This window comes from Nipponia nippon, unplaced genomic scaffold (assembly GCF_047370975.1).
Source record: "Nipponia nippon isolate SJK-2023a ecotype South Korea unplaced genomic scaffold, ASM4737097v1 scaffold_4, whole genome shotgun sequence".
NCBI lineage: Eukaryota > Metazoa > Chordata > Aves > Pelecaniformes > Threskiornithidae > Nipponia > Nipponia nippon.
In genome coordinates, this window is record NW_028262358.1 from 74,766,144 (window position 1) to 74,793,626 (window position 27,483).

At 46.2% G+C, this 27,483-nt stretch overlaps 1 protein-coding gene across 5 annotated transcripts; it reads left to right on the top strand.

Moving 5' to 3' along the window:
• The first annotated feature begins 704 nt into the window (after positions 1-704).
• Positions 705-27,445, top strand: TRAF3IP2 (TRAF3 interacting protein 2). 5 transcript variants are annotated; one of them, XR_015708792.1, is made up of 11 exons: positions 705-843; positions 8,262-8,348; positions 8,604-9,359; positions 12,474-12,663; positions 14,917-15,092; positions 16,522-16,610; positions 18,439-18,507; positions 20,829-20,945; positions 21,881-22,023; positions 22,119-22,193; positions 26,946-26,998. XR_015708792.1 is itself a non-coding variant. In XM_009463342.2 (10 exons), the coding sequence occupies exons 2-10, from the start codon at positions 8,333-8,335 to the stop codon at positions 27,090-27,092; spliced, it is 1,635 nt and encodes a 544-aa protein (XP_009461617.1). In that variant the 5' UTR covers positions 705-843; positions 8,262-8,332; the 3' UTR covers positions 27,093-27,445. The 5 variants fall into 5 exon arrangements, 2 of the variants coding, with proteins under 2 accessions (XP_009461617.1, XP_087632851.1); XR_015708793.1 differs by having other exon boundaries at positions 18,439-18,502; XM_009463342.2 differs by lacking the exon at positions 21,881-22,023 and having other exon boundaries at positions 26,946-27,445.
• The last annotated feature ends 38 nt before the right edge of the window (positions 27,446-27,483 follow it).

Sequence of the window (27,483 nt, forward strand, 5' to 3'; positions counted from 1 at the left end):
GTCAGGAAAGCGGCGTAGGCTGGGACGCACAGCCGCGTCCGGCGGGCACACCGGGGACCGCTGCTGTGGAGCCTGGCACTGCGCCGATGAAGCGGTCGGCGTGGCTCACGGGGGCTCCTCAAACCCCACCGTGCCGTCAGCACCGTCATTACTCAGCTTTCAGGAGCTGTGCAAATACGTAAGGGTTTCAGCTCATAGGAAGAGCGAGTTTCTGCTCCTTGGGGGTGTAGAGAGAAACTTGGAAGTGTCTAGAAGTCTAATCTAAAAAAAACTAGAAGAGAAATCCTTTTTTTTGTTCTTTATATAGTTCTTACACCCATCATGTGATTGTCTTCAGTAGTCTGAATCACAGTCGGTTTAATGTTTGGCATTGACAGTAAGCGACCGAGGACTAAAAGAAAGGATGACTTTCCCAGCGAGGCACACCATTTAGGAATCACACTGGGTTTCCCCTACAGTTATTTATCTGCGGGGCTCACGCTGAGGCAGCCTGGCTTCCTACGAGAGAGGCAGCGAGCCGCACGCAGGCATTGCGAGAGAGTTTTAAGCTTCAAAGTGTCACTCCCCCACGGAGGCTCTCCCACTGCCGCCGCCGCCACGTCGTGCCGTGCCGTGCCGTGCCGTGCCGTGCCTGCTTCTTCCACTTCCTGCTGCAGAGCCAGTTCTGCTGCTTACCTGGGAGAGGCAGGGAGGGTGTCGTAAAAGGAAGGGGAAAAAAAAAAAGCCCGGCCGGCCTGAGGAAGGAGACCCAGGCACGCCAAGAGAGCGACGGGGTGCGCAGGAGGCAGGCCAGCCCGCTCGCTTTCCTCGGTCACCTCAGCGCGAACCTCCCTCGCCCGCAAGGTAAGACGAGATGTAGAGATGCTGCCTTTCTCGGTACCTGTTTGCAATTAGCTGTTGACCCACTTCTGGCTCTCGGTGGGTTTTTTTCCCCTCAAATTGTTGTCTCACTCCCTTTCCCCCCCTCCTCTCATGTAATGATAGCCTGAGTTTCACAGATGGTTACAACATGTTTCAGCCATTTCACTGCAGTTTTGCTGTTGGTTTTTTTTTTTTTTTAAATCAGGAAGGGTTTGGGGTAAACACTGGAAACGGACACGCCTGGTGTTGAAATGTTGTCCTGCCTATTTACGTAGCTGCCTGGCAATGCCTGGCAGCCAGGCCTGATCCCATTCCCGCCCTGCACGGCTGTGCAAGTTCAAGGTGCCTTGTTGGCCGATGGCCCTCTCCCTCTCCTCTCCTCCCCTCCCCTCCCCTCCCCTCCCCTCCCCTCCCCTCCCCTCCCCTCCCCCTGCAGCATTGCTCAAGGCTGCGTAGGACAGGTCCATGGACCTGGCAAGGGAGAGGTGGCTGGAAACCGTGAAGAAAACAGGATCATAGACCTCATTTGCACCATTCTCCATGACGTTGGTATGGAAACAGTGGGAGCAAGCTGGTAGTATTTCTTTTTAATTAGAATAAAATCAGCCGTATAAAACCCACTCCCATTTCACAGTAACTGATTGTTCCAGGACACAGGTTTCGTAGGGCTAGCATTAGCTGGGCAATGAGAACAGCAGATCTGGGCTTACTGGTCCTCAACCGCTGCTGGCAAACGCCAGACCAGGAATTCCCAGTTCCTGCAAGCCCTGGGCGGGTTCAGGTCCTGGCCTGGCCTTGTCTGTGCCATCTCGGGTGGGCAGCAATGCCCCGCCACCATGGGACGGGGCTGTGAGCCCTGCAGCAGGTGATGATGAAGACGGGGGTATGAGGGGCACAGGCAGCAGGACCAGTGCTCCGGCGAGCACTCACCAATGCCGCCGGCTGCTGGCGAGCGTCTGCCGGTTGTGCTGCTGCCTGTGATGCCGTCAGCCTCTGAGGTCGGGCTTGCTCTTGCTGAGCACCAGCAATGTCTTGAAGTGTGCTGTATTTTTTTTTTTTATGGGGTTGGGTTTTCTTTTTGTCTTTCTAAGGCAGGAAACACGGCATGTGCAATTATGGTGTTCGTGTCTGTCAGTGCCCTCCACCCCCAGCAGTGGCTTTTGAAGTTTGGCAGAGGGTACACGTCTGAAAGATATATACATTTCTGCACATTTCATGAAAGCAAGTGAGCGAGGTTGTTCTCACGCCAGTTGAGGGAGACGCGTCAGGTCCCCCAGGCTTGCCTGCACCCTCCCAGCGCCCACGCGCCCCGCAGCCCTCGTGCTGCCGAGCAGGGAGAGCGGTTATGGACAAGGGATACGACAGCCCCACAAAATGCTGGAGGTTTTCCCTTATTAGGAACTGGAGGCTCCAACGTAAGGCACGAAGCTATAGGAAAGCAGGCTGGGGAGATTTACGCCTCTCGGGGTGGTCCCCCTGTCCAACCCCACTCAGCTAGCTCCAATTTTGTGCCAGGATTTTCAGATGTACCGGGGCCGTGGGATATCCCAGTTTGGGGACTATTCAGTGCCTATAGGAGTTTTATCAGCATCGGAAATGGGTGGGAAGTAATCTCTGGAAAACAAACACATTTTTAAGGATACCGAAGATCATTGCAGACATTTTCATATTTCACAAATATTAGAAAACTGGCAGGGAATGCTGCCTACATGTGAGCTGCCTGTTTGGGTGCCGCTTGAGGCTGTCGCACTTCTAGTTTCTTCCTACTTATTGCTTAGCATTCCTATTAAATGCATATCGAAGTCTGCACTAAAGAGGCAAAAAATATCAGGTCTACGCTAGCCTTTGCACCATGGATTGCCCAGTGAAGCAACATTAGTGCTGCAAAAGGGAATGTGATGTTTGCCATGCAGGAAGGGCTAGAAGTATGTTCTCCTGTTCTTCTGGCGTATGTAGACTTTCATGCCGTGGCTGCAGAAAATACGTAAAAGCAACCATATAGTCAGTGTGGAAGAGGAATGTTGTTTTCATATTCTTTTTCTACTTTTTCCAGAAGTTGTAAAAATAAACATTACCTGTCCCAGAGGGCTTAAAATCTGGACTAGAAACGTGACACATCATTGCCTTAGTCTTCGCTGTGGAGGGTACCCAAGGGAGGGTAAGCGTCCATGATGACAGCAGATGAAATTCATCATGGTGAAGTGTGAAACTCTGGAGCTTGGATTTCCTTGGCTGTGTTTATTTAGGTTATAGACCCAAAACAGGTCCCACATCTGCACTTGCTCTTCCTAAAAGGATTTGCCTCTGGGTTTTTTTTGAGGAAAGTTGGGTCTAGTGTTTCTGTAGAGAAAGCTGCACTTAAGGCAAGTGTACTTACACGCTTAGGCTTATCTGACCCCATGGCAACAGCATTTGTTGTAGTCTCAACCTGCGCATCCTCACAGCAGCTTGCAAATTCTGCGTCCGCTTACTCCCATCTTGCAGATGGATATCAGCAGCACCAGGGAGCTTAAAGGATTCAGCCAAAGTACACAGGAATTATTTGGAAATCAAGAAATTCCTGTCCATCGCCACCCTTTGTGATCTTAGCTTTGCCTTAATCTATACCCACGCCATTTCAGAAATGCCATGGCTGGTGAATAAAAACCCCTTCCCTTATGTGTTGTGTACCAAGGAAGGTGAGGTTTCTTTCTCATTCTAGTATTTTATTTTTTAACAATGTAGACAAATATAACTTTGATCAAAAGAGCAAAGATATTTTCCCCCTCTCCGGAAGTGACGGGGAGCGCAGCTATGCTCTCGTTGCGGAGTCTGTCTTCTGTTTCTTCATGACAGAAGTTTTCTAATCAAAAGCAGATAGATGGGTGTGTTTTGGGACAGTGCATCCTGACAAGTCTTCTTGCTGGGAAACAGATGAAATACCTGATAGATTTTGCAATCATCCGCAAGAAAACCACACGGATGAGCCCGAGCCCAACACCCCTCCCCTCCCTGGCCAGACCATTGCATCTGTCGGACATTTTTTAGGGGAGTTGGGTGCTTGCTTCAAACTTGGGTGCTCAGGCCCATCTCCACCGATCTGCAGAAGAATTTGTTCCCATTCATTTATGCTCTCCCTGCAGCTTCCCAGGGGCGGCCATCGCCAGCAGCGGCCGGCCGTGAGCAGGAGGTCTGGGCGGCCTCCCTCCCGGCTCCCTGGCAGGAGCAGTGGAAGAACCTCTCCAGGTGTGGGAAGCCTCACAAGAGAGCTGGGGTGGGGTTTCTTCCCAGGAGCTTGGGTCACTGAGCACCCACCCAGGAAGGTTATTTGCTGAATTAATGCATGTTACAGAACCGGGTGCATGAGCAGAGGAAGGAAGAGAAGGAGAAAGGTTGGTTTAAGGGTTCCCTTGACATTTTTGAAAGCAGTCCAGGCCTGGCTACTCTGTCCCTTTAGGAAGGGCCTCTTCGCTTTATTACAAGCAGGAATATATGCAACGGCTCCAGCTGGTTATCAGTAATCTCCTGCATAGTCGTAGGTGCAAGGGGGATATTAAATTCTCAAAGCTTTCTGGCAATATTGTGATCCGACTTGAAGCTGCAGTGTCGTTGGAAATGAGATTGGGCACGATCTCACTGGGCTCTCCAGCGGTTTCCGTGCCAGAACAGGGATCAGGCTACAGGTTTCTGAGGGTATTTCAATATGCTGAAGCATTCCTTTACCCATATTCTTCAACACGGGAGACCTAAGTGAGTGATTTTTCTGTCCTATACATAACTATACTCGCAGGATAAGCTAACTAGAAAAGTCAAAGGAAACCTAATGAAACTCTGCAGCACAAAGCAATATAAAATACCAGGATAATGGGCTCAATGTTGGGTCTTTTTCCAAAAGCCGAGGATCTTCAGCAGAGCAGAAACAAACTCCTGAAGCCCTGCTGTTGGAGGAGGAGGTTTCTGAATCATCTGTAACATTTCCAGCAGCGTGGGGATTTCTCTCGGGAATTCCCATCCACATACCATTGCCGGCATTGCTCAAAAAGTGTTCAGCATGTCCTGGGGTTAATTTATCCTCAGGGCCATCTCTACAGACAGAGCTCTGCTGTTGTAACAGCTTCTCTCTCCAACCAGAGCTACTGAGGGAGGAGGAGGATGAAGTCACTTTTCCTCCTTTTTAACGATGTGTCTGTTTTAATAGCAAAGCCCTCGGCCCCTCGGTGCCTCCCACCTCGGCCCTGCGGGAGCCGGGGCTGTGCGTGGGTATCAAAGCTCAGCTTTCGCTGCTCAGCTACCCTGCAGCAGGGCCTAAGCGAAATCATATTTAAAAAAACTAGAAACTTTTGCAGGTAAAAACACAAGTGATGGAGCCAGGTCTCTCTTCTGTCTGACAAAATGATTTTTACTCAGATATTTGGAGTAATTTTCGTAATGTTTAGCTCATGTTACACAGGAAGGAAATAAGGCTGTCATTTAAATATTAAGTTGATTGGAGAGATAAAGAGGTGTTTATCATTTCAGAGGGCTAAACTAATAGGAAAGACATTTTTAAACTATTTTGAAGTAAGCCATTTGAAGAGTTTGGCAGCTGATCATTTACAATACAGTTCAATAAAATCTTAATATCCCTCCTCCAAAAGGCAGAGTAAATACACTAAATAACAAACGTCAAGAAAACAAGTCTCAATTTTTTCTGCCCGTGTTGTGCCTTTCATTAGGGTCACACAGTCTGTGCATGATCTGTTTCACAGATAGACAGATGTTAGCAATGGAACTAAAAAAAAAAAGACCAAAACTTTGGAGGTTGTAGCCTCCGAAGGAATTTAGTTACTTTTAAATCCCATTTGACACCCGATCCAAAACCTACTGACGTCAATAGAGAGATTCCCATTTACTTCACTGAGCTCTGGACCGATTTCTTGGTTTCTCCACAGAAATCTGTTCTTCTTGTCACGGTGCTAAACTAAAGGCTGTTGAATATAGAGGATCTGAATTCAAAGTGTTTTCTAGCGTTTTGATCTGACTGCTTCAGAGGCCATCAAAGCAGCGTCTTAGTGTATGAGGCATTGCAAATTTGTTTCTGAAAAGCCGTGTTTGGGTGTTTGCTAAGGATTATATCTAATGGGAGGGATGCTCAGACAACGCATGTGGCTAAAGAGGTGCAGCTGTACGCTGGTACCCCACAGCTGAGCTTGCGCTTTGTGAACACCAGTGTGAATTTTGCACAAGGAACCAGTTCACTGGAGATGCTCAGTGGAGGGAATAAGAGTTTGCAATATGATTTGTGCTGCTCAAGTGCACCTCATTCAGCTTGCGAGCCAACGGACAGAGATATCCACAAGTCGAAGCATGGCCACTTCGAGGCCAGATGATCCAGGGGTCAGGTTTACAAAGCTGTTGAAAGGAGCAAAAGGCAGATGCCTTGCAGGGAGTTTGACACCTAACCTTCGCAGGCGCTTCTCTAAGTCTGGCAGGGGACCACTCAGCAGGTTTACACCCTGATTCGTGTAAATCTGACTTTGCACTGCACTGTCCTGGTGAGTCACCACCTCGGGGCGGTCGTCATTTAAACTGCCATCTGACCAAAGGTCCCAGGTAAAGGACGTTTTGCCACTGCCGCATAGGACAGCGCTGCACAAGTCCCTGTCACGGTCCTGTGCTGATTATGAGAGCTCGAGGTTTTTCCCTTTCCCATCACATCGGTTATGACTGTCAGAGAACCATGACTCAGCGAGCAGGTCCGGGGTTAGTGACGTGGCGTAGAGGAAAAGGGACGCAAACCGCAGGGAGAGATGTGTGATGGTGGTGAGCTGTCATGATTTCAAGCCTGGGTGCTTGTATGGGAAGGAGCTGGTTTGGCACCAGACCCAGCGCTCTCACGCAGGGGGCTGCAGCTGTCGGAGCAGCAGCGTGTTCGCTGTGTTGGTGCAACTAATAGCAGCTCTGAGGACTTGCCTACATGGGAAAATTTACCAGCACAATTATCCCACTGTAATTATCCCAGGATAACTCTCCCTGTGGACATGCTGATTATAACATAGGTTATGTATGGATATATGGTAAATCTTCTGCATCAATGGGTTTTAAGTTACACAGAGGAGGAATATTTACATTGCAGCCCAGCAGCAAAGCACAGTTTTTATCCTACTTCCCAGCAAATGTTACACCCAGAGTTTTCTATGCCAGCGGTACTTTCAGGGGGAAATACATGTCATTTGATCTGATCAGCATGAATGTAAAGCCTCACTCTTGCCCTATAGCCTGGGGCACATCATTTGCTTTACAGAATTGCTGTAGGAGCCAGGGTAAAGGTTGGGACACTGCCTTATACCTCTCTGTGATCCTGTTGAACTGTTTTTAATACTGTGGCCATTTGGATATGTTCTTCATTTGACCTTTCTGTTCAAGCTACTGTGACCGAAGTTGGGAGAAATCCTTGAATCACTAAAAGCTCCTCAAACGTGTTGTCATTTTGACTTTCTTTATCAGGCTTTCAAGCCAGATTCTGTTGCCAAATGTTGTCATTCCCATTGCTGGAGTGCTTAGTCCATTCTTCTCTGATAATTCTCCTACTTGGGATTTTAGCTTCTCCAATGTGATGGAAGGAAAAGGGCTGGGGAAATGATGAGCACCAGCCTTGTTTCTCTATACCCTACGGTAACAGAGACAACTTGCTGGGAGCAAGTTAATATGCACCCCTGTATAAGAGGATGAAGATGGCTGCGCTTCCTGAAGCCCACTCAGCATTCACCCATCACTGCTGCTGTCGTTCGAGTGAAGGTGGAACAGAGGCGTCCATCATCAGGGATCACTTGGCTGGATCAAATTTACTGACAGCACCCCCAAAAGGAAGTGATAATTTTGATGTTTGGGCCCAGGCCAATTCCAAAGGAAGGGAAGAAAAATCCAAACAGTAACTAAAACATCTCTAAATTATCTTTTAATTTTCAATAATTTGAAATAACAACAGCCATGTGATAATAGGCTGGATGAAGTGGTTTGATAAAATAAGCAGCAAAATTGGAAACAAGCTTCGGAGTTGAAATTACTTGGCTAGGTGTGTGGTGAAGTTTAGATCCGAGGCATCATTGTAAAGGTATTATTAGAAGGTCCGGAGTAAAATAATTGCAAGTGATTGTGTTCCCTGAAATACGCCTGAGCCAAACCTCCAGACCTAAGCAGCCTGCTCTTTTGTCAGATGCAGAAATTACCTCTGAGAGATAGTTCATGTGCTTTTCCCCCCTCCAGTCTCAGCAGGAATCAGTAAGTTCCAGAAATTCCATTAAAGTGTCTGTTTTGCACAATGCGATTTGCAGAACTCTAACCAGTATTTCTTTTCCAGTCTCTGAGATAGAGTTATTTTAGGATTATTGCCTGTGTGAAACTGTACCATGTTCACAAGAGTCCTTTCTCTTGTTTTCCAGTTTGCTGGAAAATCCTGGCCTTGCAGCAAGGCAGCTGACTCTTGTTTCCAGTACGACTACAAAACTTGGAAATGGCCTCTGTGTCAGGTTAGTCCAAATTATAGTCCAAATTATAACTCTGTGCTAGCCACACTCCAGCTAACCCTCTACTTTCTTGCTTTGCCAAAATTCAGCCAGAACTTTCTTGCTGTTTTCTGTCTGTCTTTTTAGAAAAAACATAAAAATATAAAGAATACATATTACTCTTCAGTATTCCAGCTCACAGTCATTGAGTGGTGACTGACGACAGGCGTTTGTCTGTATGGTTGTCCATCTACAGTGTTTCTTCCCCCACTTTTTCAGGCACTTTTGTGGGTCGAAGCATACCAGTTGAAGTGGATGAATCCATGCCGTGGTCCCCATTTCCTGACCACGTCTTGGAAAGGGCTTTGCAGCCTTCTGGAGAGGATACAGAGGATGAGGAGTCCCAGAGACCATGTGTCACTCGAACGCCTCAGCCTGTGGCCGGTCCATCATGCCTCTGCAGAGCACCAGCATGTCATCAGCCAGCACCATCTGCAGAGCCGGACAGCAGCTTGTGGTCAAAATATACTGATCCTGATGGAGATGGACGCTACTGCTCCCCCAGTGAATCAATAGCTGGAGTAGTTCCCTCCAAGATGCATCTTGTAGCTATGGACAAACCAGGCACGCAGCCAAGATCACAGCTTTCAGCTGACACCGGGCACAACTCCAGTAAATCAGAGCAGAGCTTGTCTGACACTCCCAAGGACTCGCTGGAGGAGAGCAGCCGAGGGAGTTCACGGTCACAGCAACCTTCAGGAAACAGACCCCCAGCAGAGCTGGGGACCGTGGACACGGGGTACAACTCCCAGGCACGAGACGTCATGGGCATCAGGCACCTGGAGCCCCCCTTGCCACTGGTGTCCGTGCTGAACCCCCAGGACCTCCCAGGACCACTGATATCCAGAGAGTTTTTTGGGCCTGGGCATCAGCAGTGCCCTATGTGCCAGCACTTGCCCCATCCCAACGCCTCCTCGCAAGCCCACGGCTGCTTTGGGCACCACTGCCTGGCAGAGCAGCACCCTGAGGGCCCATGTGAGTAGCACTGCTCACCCCATGGGAGGTTTTCTGAGTGTATCACAGCCATCATTCACCGAGGTGGTGTTTTCCTGCTGTACTAATGGCAATGCACGGCATGCAATTATTAACCTTTTTAACTATCTATTTGCAGTCCATTTTATATTTCCAGGTTTTTGGGTTACACGGCCGGGCTCTCTGATGCAGAACCTCTGAGCCAGATAAAAAGTTAAAGAGCTCGCAGTTACTCATCGAATGAAGGCTAATGATTTTGCCTAGAAACTAGCCTTTGTCGGTCACGCTGAGCATACACAGCCTTCTCCCTGCTGTTATTTCATATTCTAGTCATTTCCTTCCTCCTTGCATCAGTCATTCAGCAGCCTCCTATACCGACTTAATTCCTGTTGTTTTCATAGATTTCCTTGCTCCCACTTGGATCCCCAAAGTTGAGAATTTCCTGCCAGAATCAGGATGGGAGTTTACCCTTGATCTCTGTAAATAGTGTCTCCCAGCATTATGACCAAACTCACCCATGTGTTTTATTTCTATGTGAAAAGAGCATGACATCCATCATCCTCATTTTTTTCTGTTGTCAGCTGAAATGAAAGCTCATTACTTAAAATGGAGCCCTCTCAGCTGCTGGTGATTGTATCACTGAACGCTAATGTGACTCCGTCAATATGGGTGTTTTGGCTTTTGGAGACTACGATGCAGTTTACAGCCTGCTATTAATTAGTATTCCTTTTCAGTCTCTGAGATTTTTATCTGTTATGAAGTGAGCTTTGAACATTCAACAGCAATATCATTGTTTCAATATAATTTATATTACATTAGACTCATGAGACCCCGACCCGTTTTGGGCTGGCTTTGTAATAAAAAGCTGTAGGCCTGTTCTGATAACCCTTTTTTTTTTTTTAACCTTCTGTTGACTCCACAGCATTTATATTACATCTGTTTAAGGAGTTTTGTCATTCCAGCAATGTACAATAATTAGGTATAGGAAAGAGAGAGGGTATCAGAGCCTCAGTTTTCACCACTGATCTTGGGACTTCGTAAAGGGGAAGGGGCTACAGATGGACTTTGATCAATGTCTACAGCTGAACATTTGCAAAACGTCCTCTGGTTTTCTTTTCATACCTTCTCCTTTCAGTTCAGTTTTAAGCAGACAAAGAGCTGGTTGCACAACACCCCTCACTATTTACTTCCATCTACCTCCTCCACATGCGGGCATGGTGAGAAGTAGGACATTTACTGAATGAGGCCTTTTTGTTTTAAAGCAGGAACTCTGAAAGGCTTTCTTTAGAAAAATCACTACCGTTTCAACCATATCCAGAGGGCAAAAAGAATAAAATAAACTCAGATGGCTGGAGCAGATTTGGTCAGGACCAAGAAGCTGGCAACTGTACTCCTGTTCCTCACATGCCCGGTACAGTGTAAATCACCTCCTGACAGCTCCTTGCGTTTCAGATAATTGTTGGGCAGTGGCAACCCACAACAAAGCTCTGCAGCTTGTGTGTTGCAACACGCCTCTCCCGGGGAACAGCAATAGCCTGGATTGTGCCCGTAGGCTCTAAGCTGGCTCCGGACACCTGCTATTTGAGATACAACAGCAAAACTGCTTCTGAAGTCAAAGAAATCCTCGCAGCAATGCTATGTGCCCGGGGACTGTTATTTCAGATATTTATATATGAGAGCTGTTGGTGTGTACGGACACGTGCGCTTGCTTGGCCATGCTGTGCTTCTGAATGGCAGTGCTTGCATCCATTAAAATACTGTAGCATCAGACAGATCCGAGGGAAGCTGGTGAAACATTGGCCTAAAAACCCGTAAACCAGACTGAATCTCCTAGAGCCCTGCCACGTTCCCTAGAGCTGGGCATGAGGAACCCATGAGCAGATCGTATTTACTTTCAGTTTTGTTCTCGCAGCCTCTTTCACCCTGTCCTGTTGCAAACAGTTAAGAGGGGGAGCAGGAAAATCTCCTAAAATAATCTCAACAAATACGATGTTGCCGACTCACAATTTCATCAGGAATTTCTTTGCAATTGTCAGGTCGGTTGTTTTTTTTTTAAATACTGGCTCCTGGAATTAGACTATTTCATCAACGCTTTGTTTTCTTTCTTTTTTTTTCCCCTCCCTCTTTTAAAAAAATGTTAGTCCTCCTGGCTGCTAGGAAAAGGAAAGTGTGACCCCAAAATAGCTAAAAGGATTTAAAAAAACAAGGGGGGGGGGAGGGGGGGGAGGAAGAGTGTTTGAGTACTGCAGCTTTCAGAGCCAGCTCATAACACCGTAATCACGCGGCGCTAATAAGCCCTGCCAGGCTGGACTTTGATCTGCGCACAGCAGCTTGAAAGTGCGCAGAGCTGTTGCCTAATGAAAACTGCAAGCAGAAAGACTGGGGAAAAAAAAAGTTTTCCCCATTTGGGAAACAAACAGCTTACTTTGCTTTCTCTTTCAGTTTATGCCAACAGTTCCACTGTACGTTAGTTATTAAAGAGCATTACGTGTGTGCGGCCAACAACAGTAAGATTTTTCAGAATTACATGAGCAAAATTGTCACTTTGGGCTTCCCTTGCAGCCTCCTGGATGGCAACAGGAGCAGCAGCAAGGCCTTAAAAGGTCACTTAGGCAGAAAATTCATACAGGGTGAAGTAACAAACCAAGAGATTATTTTTTTCTCTTTTCATTTACAATAATCACAGTCTGTTTAGCCTTAGTGTTGCAAACTGATTTGTTCCAGGATTTTGCATCTGCTTTCATGAGAACGTTGGGATGATTCATTTTCGCAAGTTATTGCCAAAAAGAAATTAAAAAAAAAATGACAAAAAACACTGAGGCATGGTAAGCACAGGGACAAAGCAGCCCTGAATGTTTAACTGTCGGTTGTCCCAACAGCCCAGCCCAGGGTGGGGATCTGAACCATGTCGCGTGTGAATGGGAAAAACGAAACTTCAGACTGTGAAACGTTCCTTAATCTGGCTTCTTTCAGACCGAGATACCTGCAAACGCCTCCAAACTGCTCAGTTTCCCTAGACATGAAGGAGGACGTGCCTGGAAAGGAACAAGCATTAACTGAGGCAAAAAAGTATTGGCTGAAATGATAGTTGCTGCCTTTATTTTCTCACCCTCCCAGATGGCAGAGCTCCTTACCAACATTTCGCACATACATCGCAACTGCTTCCTCCTGTTCCTGGACCTTGCATGAGAGTTGTCCGCCCAGCCCAGCAAGTCATCCCAAATTACTCAAACCTTCGTGCTCCCAAAGGCACTGGAGACCGACCACCCCAGAGGACATGCTCCTCCCCTGGTCCTCCTCGATTCCCGTAAGTATGCCTCGGTGGGGTGGTTGTGCGCAGTGGAAACTCCTCTGATCTGATTTTGTGGGCTTTCAACCAATAATTCTGAAGCCTTGTAACGTTAGCGTGCCTGGGCTGCGGGGGTACATGCGAGGTGCTGGGTAGTTTTCTTTATTTGCTATTTTACACCCAGCGGGGGCCTGACCTTACCCTAGAGAACTTCAAATCCGGATACCTGATATGTTGTTACAGCGCACCCTGAGATGCATGCATTAAGGAAGATAAATGCCTGAAGGTTAAAGGGACGAGGGGCTGAAAAATATCTCAGTTGAAACCTTAGAGCTCTCCTGCTTGAGAGCAAAGGTCAATTCGGTGGCTCACTGCGGTCTTCAGCTTTGCGCTGTACTGGCCTGGGACACCTCAATCATTGGCTTCCAGTGATTTCCTTCTTATCTCTTCTGTAGTGCAGCGAAAAAGGGAGAAAATCTCGGCCGTCGCTGATATATGTCTACACTGCAGATTGCAGCCTTTTCTATGATTTTTCATGTAGTAATAAAGCACCACATGCCTAGTACTTTTCATACAGGGCTTTTTCACTGGTTTTCAAATATTTGTTTACCGGGCCTTATCTCTCCCTCCTTATAAGTATGTCATTAACAGATGGGAAATACTATCCATGCAGGGTTTTCTCCAGACCCAGTTACCTGAAGACAAATTGAAGCTTCAGGTATTGAGGACGCCTGAAATCAGACAATTTTTATTTAAGTGCCACCATACTTTTAGAGGTGCTAAACTTACAGACATCTGTGTTTGAAAATGTCCACTTACGTGACATGGTCTTGGCAGAAAACTGGGAGAACAGGCGGGACAAAAGAGGGCAAGCGACTGAAATGCTGCACTGCTCTGGCCTGTGAAAAGTTGGGGGCTGTGACAGAAAAGTGTCAGGAAGATAAGGCAGTACCTGCAGCAGAGAGAATTGCACTGAAGAGTTTGTCTAAAAGTGTAAAATTACTGAGGAATAGCGGGTATCCTTTGCAGTAGTAAAATTTTAAAAAGGACCCCTAATTTTTGTCGCATTTGTTAGAGAAGGTGAAGTTTTGGGAAGATCTGTAAATTAGCTACAGACGAGTTTTTTGTGGCTGTTGATGAGGGATGTGTTGCTTTTCTTGGTATTTTCTTCTGCTAAAAGAAATCCAGAATACACGAGGTCTGTCCTGTGGCTGGTGTTTGCATGCTGATTCCAGGAATGGCAGTTATATGTTGGTAATATTTGCCTATAGAGTATTTTGTAACAGAAAACATCTGTACCGAAATGAATAAACCAAATCTTAATGTGACAACAGAAAACATGCTGTGACCAGCCTGTCATCATTCATTTAAGGAAGGCAAAGAAAAAAAAGAGAGTGGGCTTGATTGACTAAACATCACTGCTCTGTGGGGAAAAGCTCTCAGAGAAACCTAGCGCTCATCCAACAGATTCAGCCCAGCTGATTCAAAGCATGCCTTAGGTAAAAATCTGTATAGGTTCCCCTTCCTATTGACTTAAACCGTAAAACCAAAGTGTAGTACGACAAGAACTGCTAAGCTTCCTAAAATCATCCCTTTCTCTCTGTTTGTTACAGTGGAGAAGACGTTAGGCAAGGTTTTTGCAGGTCTGCAGTGCCGATACCTAACGTGAGAAATCCTCATTGGTCTCCTGTTGCTGGTCCAGAAATTAACTTTGTTCCCTTCAGCAAAACTTTGAGTCTTGTCCAAAACTGGAGATCCTCCAAGCTGTGACAGAGCTGGAGCTGGAGTGCCCTGTACCCCCGTTTTTCCCAGTCCCCACCTTGCGCTGCGCCTCCTGTGCTGGACGGGACATCCTGAGAGCACCTGAGGTGCCGTGAAGCACCCTTTAGATACTGGGAAGAGGTTACCCAAGTGCCACCTTGCTCCCGTATGGGCGTAACAACATCCACAGCACGGCATTATTTCTCGCTCGGAAACAGCCTTTGCTTCTGCTAATTGCAAACAGAACAGCTTACAGTTACGAGGTGCATTTACTTCCTGTGGCTAATGTTGCTTCTGCAATAACCTGCGTCTTGTGGTAGGCTGTCACCAAGGTGTCCATTCAAAAGATGCTGTAATAACTAAGTACAAATGCTGAGCCAAGCATTTCTACAAGAACTTTTCCTAGCTAATATGCAGATAAAGTTCTTAGTGTGTTATTAGAAGAAAAAAAAATCTTCATTTTGCCTGAAAAGAAATATTTTTTAAATCCTCACTTGCTTTTCTTCGTAGAAACCAGCTATACAACCAGCTACCTAACGGTCAGCTTCCCCCCAAGGCCTGCGGCCCAGATGAAGCATGCTGTTGTCCTTCTGACAATTTTCCATCTCCAGCTGCCGTCCCGAGACCTCTCAGTAACCCTGCAGCCAAGGGAACGCTGAGAACCAGCAATTTGCCGGAGGAGTTGCGTAAGTGGTTAGCAAATTTGTTCTGTGCAAGATTTTACAGCACAGCCTGACAGCTTTAGGTGGGAAAGCTCCGGGGGACAGAAGGCAGAGGGAACAACATTAAGACACAAAGACAACAAGAAAAGAAAATACTGAGTGTCATCACATCTGTAGGGTGTGAGCATTCGTGTTTGGTGGGATGGAATTATCCTCTTGAATCCTGAAAACATAATTGTCATTAATTGCTTGTTATTTTGTTTACAAAAAACAAATACCGTTTAGATTGTTTTCATGACTTCTTGCTAAACAGGATGTCCCTTTGAGGCAGGAGGCACTGAAGCTTACAGTAAAAGACTAATAACAAACAAATCCCTAAGGATAAAGTGTTTCTGGCTGTCCCAAACCAGACAAAAATGTCGAGTCTCAACCTCAGTTTCTCCCTGACCTGGTGAGTGGAGAGGACTTTGGGCCAGGAGCCCAGGGTGAGGGCTGAGGGTGGCACAGGCGCTGGCTGAGGTGCTTCCGCTGCTGCCAGCCCCTGAAACGCTTTCACCCTTCAACTCTTACGGGAAAGTCACGTTTCAGAAAACTGGCTTCCTTCTTAATGCCGTGCTGGCTAGCAGGTGGGATATACCATTGCTAAGAACCCTCCACCTGAGGTTTTGATTTTTCCTTTGTTCTTCATTTTGTGCATCACCTTTCAAATCCAGAGCGTTGCATCTCTCTGGCCTGTAGGAGTGAGTTATGACACCGGACACCACTCTTGGATAAACCCTAGTTTATCGGTTAGTGTGTCCTAGGTACAGGAATTGCTGGATAAAATTGTGTCATTTGTGATACGCGCACAGCTGGATTAGATTAGCCAGCTGGTTTACGCCAAACTGCAAATCCATGATTCTTTAATTAGTAAGAAAACTCCTTCCATGATGGCAAGGGCAGCTGGAGACATTGCTGTCATCAGCCATCTATCCTGCCTGCACAGGGGGTTAATGCTGTTGTAAGGTGAGGCAGCACAGCATGCGTAAGGTCTCCTCCGGCTCTCAGTCAGATCAACGAGGTCTGGCGTAAAGCTGTGCTGGTTGCAGCCGGTGCAGGTGGCACGAGCCCTGGGTGAGGGCCCAACCTCACGTACGCCAAAGGGCTGGGGAAGAAGCAGCTCTGGCAGCAGGGCAGGGCGAGTGGCAGAGTGATGTTACCCTCTCCAGCTTCCCCAGGGGCGCTTGCCAGCGGCAAGGCAGTAGGAGCTTAAATCTAGACCAAGGTTTCTGGATGGAAGGGTTGAGTTCAACACCAAGCCACTGCGCTATCCCGCATCCATTTTGTAAATAATCCGAAGAGATGCAGGTGGGAAGAACCTGCAACGTGGTGGAAGAAGGAGGGCTGTGAAAGTTTCACCCTCCAAATGGCGTATTTTAATGCATCACATGTTCATACAGACTCTCTCTCCTAGGCAAGGTCTTTATAACCTATTCAGTGGACACAGCGGTGGAGGTTATGAAATTTGTGAACTTCCTGGTTGTAAATGGATTTCAAACTGCCGTAAGTATTCCTTCCGGAGAAAATGACTTTCAACCAGGGGAGAAAAGAGACATTTTTTAAAAAAGCAGAGACGATACACCGTCCATTTAAATGTTTTTCTGTGTATCATCGCATTTTGTAGGTTCAAGAAGATACAAATAGAATGAACTAGCCTTGGCTTTGAAAGTTGTAACTTAAATGATTTGCCTTTTCGTTTGCTCATATTTTAACTGAATTTTATGCTTTAAAATGTGTTTTAATAATGACCCTGGAAAATTCCATTTAGTGACACCAGATACCAGATGGGGAATAGCATGAGGTTTTGTGAGCTATTCCGTTAACATTGTCTCATATTTGATCTGTAATATCAATATTAAAAAAGGTCAATTTTCTTGTTCATCCCATCCCAGCTTTTTTTCTGCGATGCTATTACATTTTTCGTTCTTCAGATGTGAATACCTTTCTGCTAAAAATGATCTAAAATCAGTGTATTTCACACAGCTTAATGAAATGGCCCATCTCATGGTTTCATTTGCTTTGTTACACTTTTAAAAGAGATTCTAAAATCACTGGCCTGAAAAAATCTGTGTCCTACTGTCTAATCCCATAAGCCATCCAGATTTTCACTTAACTTCTTGTGAGTTTGCTTTATCATAACGGCCCTCTCTAAGGGAACCATCCACAGAGCCTCTAGGATTCGGTGTTCATCAAAATCTTGATTCATATTTTCTTATTTCAAGTGCATATGCTATCTGACCCCTCAACCTTCACTCTGGCTTCAATTCAGGAAAGCATTTAAGCAAGTGGCTATCATTAAACGGAATGAAACTCAGTGGGGGGCTTTGCACACACTTATTTATTTTCATGAATCAAAAGATTTTTTTCCAGAGACTGCAATTATACTTGTCTCCAGCAGTTCTGTACTATGACCAGTTCATAAGAAAGCTTTGGGCACCATAGAGGTACAGAGTAGAAGGCTCATTAATAGCACCTTTGCTAGACAGGCAATTCTTGGGGCGTGCTGCAGAATAATATATATAGCAAAATGGCCCCAAAGCAGGGAGACAAATATGTTCTCCACTTTCAAAAAGGGCAAAAGAAAGACTTGAGAGCAGAACAAGACTCTTCTGTCAAAAACCTGGAGAAGTTAATACTTCATTGATAACAGTCATTGATTGCCAGTTTCTGGGCTTACTGAGAATGCAGGGAAGTGAGGAGCGTTGGTCGCATTCAGGCCTATGAAGTCCTCCACCTCTCTGCTGTTGCTGAAGTCTGGGTTACTGCATCCCGTATCAGTGACCTGTCTGACTTCCCACCCCAAACTCTGAAAATTTAGTTCAATGCGAAGCTAAAACTTGACACTCAGTATATACTCTTGCAGCCAGAAAATAGTGGACATTTGCAGCTATACAGATAGAGAAAGTGGGCAGCCATCCACCTTCTTGAGGTGGTTAGAGGCAAAAAAGCCAGTTAGCGAATGTTGAATATCTAACATTTAGATAGACGTCAGTGGTTGATTCTTGTTCCGATGAGCAAAAATGCCTGGGAGTTGGGAGCTGGCAGGGCAGGGCGGCTGGTCGAATGGCCGGCTGGTCGAATGGCCAGCTGAGCAGGAGCCCAGTGGTGTGCCTGCAGCAGCCCCCCTCCACCTGCCTCGGTGCCCATCCAGCTCAACTCTGGACGGCAGGGAAAGGGGAGAAGTTGTGCGTGCACACGTGTAATGTTTCTTTCCTAAGGGAATTAAGCATGCCTGTTAGAAACTAAGGAAAAGAGCAGGCTCCTTCTCAGAGCCACCAAATGGGGAGGACAGGTGAAAGGATGCTCACCACAGACTTTTATTCTCTTGCAGATTGATATATTTGAGGACACGGTACGAGGTATTGACATCATTAAGTGGATGGAGCGCTACCTAGGTGATGTATGTAAAGGCAATTTAACCTTGTTCACAGCAGAGGTGACCTGAGGAAAATGGTCAAATTATTCTAATAGCAACAGGAGCAGAATCAAAATGCAAGACCCTGCTATCATCTTCCCTGCCCCTACAGAAATGGCAGAGGCCTTGCAGCAAGAGCATAGGCAGATCTCACTCACTTCTGCATCTTATGGCCCCAAAGCTCTTTCTTTAAGAAATGAAGTGCTAATCCTGGCATTCCTGCCAAATTCCAATGCTGGCTGTTATGCTCAGACTGAAGCTGCCATTGGACAAGTTGTTCCTCCATTTCATTTTTAAATAGTGGGGTTTAGCTATGCTTGGTTAAAATGATAGCTGTATTTCATCCCAGGCTGCATAGTAGTGGCTAATGTTCATCTTGCTTCTCACCTGTAGGTTTTGTGTTCCTATCTAAAACACTGAAGGGTTCTTCTGGATAAACTGTCCTATATGTAAACTGGAAATTGGTATTCTGTTAGTCGAATGATAGATTTGCTCTCATCACTTTGTATATATCTGAGCAGTAAAACAGAGATTCATACTGCTGCCAGTGCAGTCCCCCGCAGCAACAACTTCCTCTGAAGTTCAGCTGAGCAGTGAGTGCACATCTCCTTTAGGATCAAGCCAAGTGGTCCCTTTATACCGGCACAGCTGGACACGAACTAGCAATTCTGTCACTCGACATGTGCCATTGTGGGGTGGCTTCCTTTGATTTATGCCTTGCTGGGGAGCCCCTGGGCCTCTGGCTCACCCTGGGCAGATCTCCATGGCTCAGGAACAGGATGACAAACTGGTGGGTTCTCCCCTACCTGAGCAAGGAAGCTCAACCATCTCAGATAGCACTACACAGGTTTCCTAAAGGTGGCCAGCAGGACAACTTATCTCACATGCACTACCATGCAGACATGGTACTACTGCATGCAGAGCCAGCTTGGGGCCTCTGCTGTGGCGATGCAGTCATGCCTTTTGGGGCTTTCATCAGGACAAATTAGGCTTGGGCTCACCGTGCGTGATGGAGGTACTGAAACTAGAAGCCAGGGTGAATTTGCTTTTGGCAAGAACGTCATTATCACTTAAAATACAAACTGGCAGATCTCCCCTGGGACTCTTGCAGAGTCAGTAGGAGAGACCAGTATGTGCAGCGGGCAATTCCCCCTCTCCACATGAGGATCCTTTTCTGACTGCCTGCCCCAGAAATGTCTGTTTTCGTCCATTGACTGTAGAGGCAGTTTCTGACTTCAAAACCTTTACACGTGTGAAGAAGAAGGGACTGCTTGGACACAAGCAGGGGGATGTGCGCAGCCGGGCATGTCTCTGCAAACCCTCAACATCTGTTAATGCTTACATGCATGTCAGGCACAAGCAAACGTAATTCTGGAGTATGTTAAGCCAGTGTACGGGATAATGGCTCCTTACTGTATTTGACCCCGTGGTGGGGCAAATTCCCTTGATATTGCACAGAAGGAAAGAGTTAATTAGGTGCCAGGCTGACTATGAGCCACAGACTTGGAAGCCTTACACGGCCTGATGTGGCGGGGATAAAAGACAGGCCCTAGGTAAGCACAAGTAAGGAGGCTTCACATCTGCTGAGCCTCTTCGCTGGCCCACCATTAAGGAGGAGAGACGTTTCCCAGATATGAAGGATGGTCCCCCTGTGGAAATCTGAGCTCAGTGGGGGCCTGGGATTAAGCAGGTCACAGGCAGGATCTGGGCTCTCCCAGCATGGCGAGGAGCGTTGCCTTCAGGCCACTGCGGCAAGGTGGGGCAGAGCGGCTGGGTACCCCTAAACCTGCCCAGGCTGTCCGCAACAGCCCACCTCTCTGTACACCTTGCCGCTAAGGAGCTCAGCAAGGAAAGCTGCTGTTTCCGTTGCCAAGAGTGCTAGATGTAGCCTCCGCAGACAACTGCCTTTAGTGGCTTTCTGTATAAAAAGCCATAGATGGTTAAATAGATGCACTTTTACATAAGCTGTTGCAAAACACTTGAAGATAAAACTTTCCTGTGTATGTACATAGACACGCTACACTGATAAAAAGTAGCTTTTTATTACAGGGATTCCAACTGTAAACTGGTAGCTGCTGCTAATATATCTCTTGACATTTAGATTTTCTATACTATGAGATCTCGAGAAATAATGAGGAGAACGAGTGTATGAGTTCTCCTGTATTTCCTGCCAGAATGAATGAGATCCTCTCGTGTTTGCCAAGAACATAAAGATCACTTAAAACACAAACTGGCAGATTTCCGATCTGCCTCTACCAAACACGCTGCGTTTCCCAATTTCATAAAAGTGCTTTTCTCCCTAACAGAAGACGGTGATGATAATCATAGCAATCAGTCCAAAATACAAACAGGATGTGGAAGGGGCTGAATCCCAGCTGGACAGGGATGAACACGGCTTACATACTAAATACATCCACAGGATGGTAAGCAAGGACATGCATTTGCTGTTTTACAAAGACTCTGTCTCTTCTTCTCAAAAGGCAAATCTGTCTCCAAATGGCAGGTTCTTTGCTTTGTTTTCCCTAATCCCCATAGTTAAACACCCCCCTTTGGAATTCATTAATCCTCCCTCTCATCAGCTCCGTATGCTCATTAACATCTGCTAAGAGGTTCAAGGAAGAAAAATCCTATTAAACATGCTCATCTTTTTCCTCCATATTCTTTATTGTTCTATGTTTTTTTCCCTCCCTCACCTTCTTGAGCCCTTGTTGCCCTGTCGTATAGCCCTGAGCACAATCTTATCTAACACTGCCTGACCTTCCTCCCTGTAAACCAGCCCCTATTGCTTCGGCCATCCTGTAACTGAGGTCTTTTTTCAGGCGGCAGTAAAGCTGGCTGAAAGGTGGAATTGCAAAGCAAAGGGCAGAGCTGCAAAGGGGTGGGTGCAGGGTGGCAGGGGACCAGTGGGGGTCACAGACGCCCATCTCTGCAGTCTGTTACAGGGCAGATATTTCGCCCAGAAGAGCCCACAGAGCCGTGAAACCCATCCTTTCTCCCTCAGTTTGCAGCTTGCTGTCTTTCTCACCCTATAGCCCGTGTGATTCCCCAATTTGATCCTGCAGTCAAAATTCTCAGAAGCTGCCACCAACAGATGAGCTCTGAGCAGTGGTTTGCTGTCCTTACCACCCCCGGGATGCCTGTGTCCAGGGACCCAGGGGACAGGCTGGGTCCCAGCTCAGACATGGAGCTGGGACACGGGGAACCGGCTGGGTCCTAGCTTGGACATGGTGCTGGCCTCCAGCTGAAATCTTTCACCCTGTTGGAGACTGGACAGGGGCCTTAGTCAAGTCAAGCTTTGTCAGTTCTAGATGGATTTCATGGGATTGCAACTGCAGCTAAACCCACAATTATTTCACAGCACAGAACTAAATGCTCAAGAAACGTTGACAGATCTTTCCTGTATCCTTTCTGTAATAATGAAGAATCAGATTAAGTGGCCAAACAAAACGATACCGAGTCCACCAGCAACAGACCAAATCACTTAACAGAAGAGCAGTTTAAGTAAGCAACAAATGTTTTTACGCTTAGGATTCGGATGCATGTGGAGAAAAATTAACGTGTCTTTACAGTAAGTCTGGCAATTTGTTCTATTCTAGATGCAGATCGAGTTTATACAACAAGGAAGTATGAACTTCAGATTCATCCCTGTGCTTTTCCCAAATGCCAAAAAGGTAACATACAAACATGCGTATGTACTTGTCGCACGATTAAGCACATAGTATTTTGATCACAATGCACCAGATGAAATCATAAAACCCAAACCCTCGACTTCTTGATTCTTAATATCCCACTAGTAATATTCCAAAGCTACGTTTTACATGAAGAGTTTATAGTTTTATGTACATACAAATAAAAAACATTGCATCCACAATATAAATCAGTGCATAAATGTATTTCTGATGATGAATGTGTAACTAAAACTTAAATTGTCTTGAGCATTGAAAGAATTCAAATGGAGAAAGACAATCTATCCGGCAAGCATGCTTTTTATATTAAACCTTTTATAATTTTATCCAGATGTAATGCCGATGAGTGAGATGGGAAAGATTTATGACTGATGTGAAGTGAGGATCTGGAAGAGGGTGGGTTGAGAATATAAAAATAAAGACGATAATAAATATTAAAGTACTAGGCCATTGCTTGAACTTTGATGGGCCCATCAAAGGCAAACTATAAGGTTTTTTAGGACTTGCAATTTCATCTGCCCTCCTTATTGGTTTTGAAGATTCATTTGAGAATAAGAAATAAGTAATGCAACAGATTCCCATACCTTTCTTCCTCACTCTGAGAGAATCTCGTGAATTTTTACAAGGCCGGAAAAGTTAAACGGCTTCACTTATAGTTGAGAAATTGCATTGTTCCTCAAACTTAGAATGGATATATTGGATTCACATTCGCTTTTTGTCACTAAATGCCATGTGCACTGTTGGGTAGCTGTCATATTACACCTAGGTATAGCTGCATTTTGGAAAAATACGGAAAGATTCTTTATATTTATTTGGGTGCCCAAATTTTGGAACATAAGATTTAAACAATGGTACCAATGATTGCAGGGCCATAAAGTCCCACAGCACTTGTGGATTTGAGTGTAATCAAGTTCTTTATTTAGGCACTGACTTAATATAAGCTCAGAAATTTGAAAACGTGTCCCTGGGTTTATAAAATATGTGAGGTCCTTTGGAATGAACAGTACCTCTGGTAGTTCGTGTCATTCAGCTCCCTTCCTGAATGATCTCGGTCTGGTACTTGCCTTACGTGCGAAAAGCTGGGAGACAGCACTGGTGGGGACTGGGCAAACCAAAGGCAGTGAACCGGTCAGCATTTTCAGTCAGTCTTTGCAGCTTGATCTGGGGGGAAAGGGCAGGGCTGCTCCTGACTTTGGAGGCTCCTTGAGCGCCTGCCACCCAACCAGACCATACAGCCTGCAGCCACTTGGCCCCTCAAGGGTTGCAGAGAGAAGTGGCCCAGCAGGCGCTAAAGCCGCCTTTGCACCTTGAGGCAGACACAAGAACAATAAACTTTGGTTAATTTTGGCTGAATGAAGAGACTATTTAGCATATAGCAGCGGGGCTCTCAGACAGTGATCTATAAGGAATTTCCAGGGTTGGTTTATTCAGCTGCTCTTACCAAAGCATCAGGCTCCAGGCAGCCTTCCTGCCCTTCCTCTGGAGTCCACATCTCCCTTCAGCACTTTGCGAGGTGTCTTTCTCATCTACATTATGCAGATCAGCATTTTCTACTGCCTCTTTCTTCACACATTTCTTTGGTACATCATCTACCTTCATCTAACTAGTTAATCATAATAAAACTGAGGACATCATGGGTGGAAGGAGCGCGCTAGAGCCTGAACAAGTTGCAGTAATGAAGTCTGTGGGCAGTCAGAGGAGGTGAGGTACCTGAAAAACGCCACGTATATGTACAATTGGATGATGTTGGCCGGCAAACTACTTTCATGTTGTCTTTTTTATACTGTCCTTTACATGTTCAAGTACTACTGCAGCTGGCAGTGGAAAAGAGCAGGGGAGCAAGGTTTGGAAGGTTTCATTTGGGGATATGGCTGTTAGATGAGTTAGTTAATCTCATACGAAGCACCCCATAAAGCACTGCTGGTATGTGAAAGTTAGGCGACCTCCAATGGGAAAGGATCTATGTGATCCAAAGAGTCTTCATTAGGAAATTAAATAATGAGGGGAAAAAACACAACATGCAGGTGTGTTAAGGTGGAGGTGTGTGTAAGGTTAAGGTGGAACTGGCATTTCCAGCTTCCCATCGTACACCGCTAAAGGAAACCTGGGTCGTCCTGGTTCAAGGCTTGCATGGAGCCAGTCCACAGAAATGTGTCCTCCTGATCTGGTCACCCAATGACCGAAGCATTAAGCCATGATTGCCTCACACTGGCGGCTCCCTCTGGCAGAGCAGGGGCAGCCAGAGGGGTGAGGTGAGCAGGGTTGGTGCCGGGGCAGCCGGGAGAGCTCAAACCATGCTCCACCGACACGGCCCCGAAGGCACAGCCCTGCCCTCTGCACTAATACGCTCTGCTCTCTTCCTACCAGTTTGCTCCTCAAAGTTATCAAATACTCTCTCTGTGGCATAGAGAGAATTTCCTCTCAGCTTACAGATAGACAGCCGAATAAAAAAATTTAAAAGGGCAGTAACCATTTTCCCATTACTCCCACCCACAACGACAGCCAGTGTCGCATGGCAAGGAAAAGCCCCCTTCTCACTTTCTCTGCTCTCCTTCTGGATCAAAATAGCAGCTATAGTTACCCCTACACACCTTTCTCAAGTTAAAATTATTGCCAGAGTTGATTAGTGTGCAGGTGCTTTTTGCACCGAGTTCATTATGGAGGATATTAAATTAAATTGGCCACAGGAGCTGTTCTGGAAGAAAGGCGCAGAGCCTGTCTCTGGATGTATAGTGCCTCTCTCATTGTATCCCCACTTGCTGGTTTCTTACCTGCTATACATTTCTCACACTAATTTCCATCTTTTCAAGCTTAACTAATGATTTCCCATGTGGACCTATATCAAATGCTTTGCTGAAGCCCAGACCGACTAGGCCTACTGCATTTCCTTCCTCCAAAAAATGTAGTCTCTTATCAAAGACAGAGAGAGGGCTCATTTGGTAAACCCATGCTGTATTTTATTGCATTTTGTTCTACGGCTCTTCACAAGATTTAGTAAAGAAACAAATTTTAGGTAATAAGGGTGTGCACGTGCATGTAAACATAGTTATCTTTCTTTCTCCCAGTAACATTTGAGTCTCTTGGCCAATTTCACACAGCTTTGTCAAAGGAGTAAAGTTCACAAAGATTAAAACCCCTTCCTATGCAAAAACAGACTTGCAGGTGGAGGCAAGAAATCTTACTCATGCTCCTCCCAAAGCGAGTGCTGCGGGATCTTACCCTTGTTGGGATGTCCATCTGGAAGAGCAACATTTTAAAACCTCCATTTTGGGGAGACCATTCACCAAAGCCTATGCCTTCTTGGCCACTGGAGAAAGCAGGAGGCCAGGCTTGATAGATACCTCTGCCACTCACCAAGCCCCTTGTTCAGAAGCCTATGTGAGGTCGGACGAATGGGTCTGTAGGTGCCTGGGTCACTTACCTCCTTCTTATACGTAAATCCTGTAGATCTAACAAAGTGGTCGCACCAGTTAACGCAAATTGCTCCCTAAGCAGTGGAAATGACGATGCCTGGTTCCTACAGCCATACAGCCCCAGGAAAAGACAGCCAATTTGAGAAGCATGAGGCTTGGGAATGAAAGATTTGGACTGCAGCGAGGTTGTTTGCTGGCAGGCAGGACATGCGCTGCTCGTGCCAGGGCATCCCCTGGCGAGACGCCAGAGGCGTGGTGCACTCCAGCAGCTTTTTTGCTCTGTCCTCTTGGAGCTAGCTCCGCTGGCTTGACAGGGACTGTGCTGTTCCTAAGGGGGCACCTTGGGAAAATACCACCCTGCTAAATAAGAGGCCCAGGAACCTCTTATTTACCTGCTGTCTCACTTTGGCTGTGTTCTGGTGTCTCCAACACCACCTCTCCAAAAAGAAATCTCCCTCTCCACAGTGGACATGAGCTGGTTTTGGTCAAGGATCAGTCTTTGGCCCTCTTTTAATTAGTGGTATGAATATAGCCTTTCACCCCTACACATGCAGGCTGTCCATACGGAAACCTCCCAAGGCTGTGGAGACATGGGAACATGAGGTCTGAGCAGGCTCCTTTCCATCACCCCGCTGTCACGGTCCAGGGCCATGGCGGTCCCATCTTCATTATGTTAATGGGCATTAGCCAGCCCTTCTGAAAGGCTGCATCTTTCCCAGATTGCGGGGAGTGGTGGAGGTTTGACCCTGCTAATCTGGAGATGCATTAGCCTCTCCTCGAACTCAGCAACGGCCTCAGCCTCCTGCTTAGGAGGTGGCCAGAAACACCACGCTTGGTGAAGGAAGGTGCAAGGGGAGGGAGGAGAAGGCTACGGGGATGAGAACTGCTCCCCTGTGGTCCTGCTCTTTCCTTATCGATTCTCCTCTCAAGTCTGAACATGTCTGGATCCTTCAGCAGCTACTAAGGTGGCAGCCTTTCCCTGGTAGGGGCACTGAAATGTCTCCCTCCTCTTCTCAATGTTTATTTTCACAAGCCTTTAGATGCCTGTCACCAAGATCAGAATCCCTTTGGAACGTGGTGAAATTAGCCAACATGATGGCAGAAAAGAAAGAGAGACAGGCAAGCTGTGAGATCACACCAAGTTCATTTATTTAGGAACCCAAATACAATTCTGAAGCCAAATTAAAATTTCTTGTTGTTACGGGAAGTGCCTAGAACAGACAAAATGAAATCTTGCTTGGCAGGCTCTGATGGAATCTGCAAGGCTCTGGTACAGATTCAAGGAGGATTTATGGGATTTTGGTTTTTTTTCCTTGTTTTTCAGGAACACGTACCTACCTGGCTGCAGAACACTCACATTTATAACTGGCCAAAGAATAAGAAGAACATCCTTTTGCGGTTACTGCGGGAGGAGGAATACGTTGCTCCTCCAATAGGACCTTTACCAACACTCCAGGTTGTGCCGTTATGAACATTATTACTTAAAGTGCATGACAAGCAGTTGTTAAAGGGTTGTTCTTGGCAGGGAGCCAGCACTCTTCCAGATGGCTCTTTCTGATGACAGAAGACACTCTTTCTGCTAAAGGAATTGGTTGTCTTGGGTAACTCAGGCTCGGCTTGTTCTCTACCATGTTAAACATCTATTTCTGAAGCTGATGGGGCAGAACTCTTTTCTCTAGATTTTCAAATAAGCTGCAAATGGAAAAAATGCCCAGTTTTATTTTAACATCTGTTTTTAACATATTCCTTTATTAGTCAATATAGCAAATAAATACCAGAAATAATGCTGCAATAAGTGTAAAATAAAAATTACATCCTCCTTTTTGCTCAGGGTTTCTTTAAAGATATTCCTGTCTTGTATA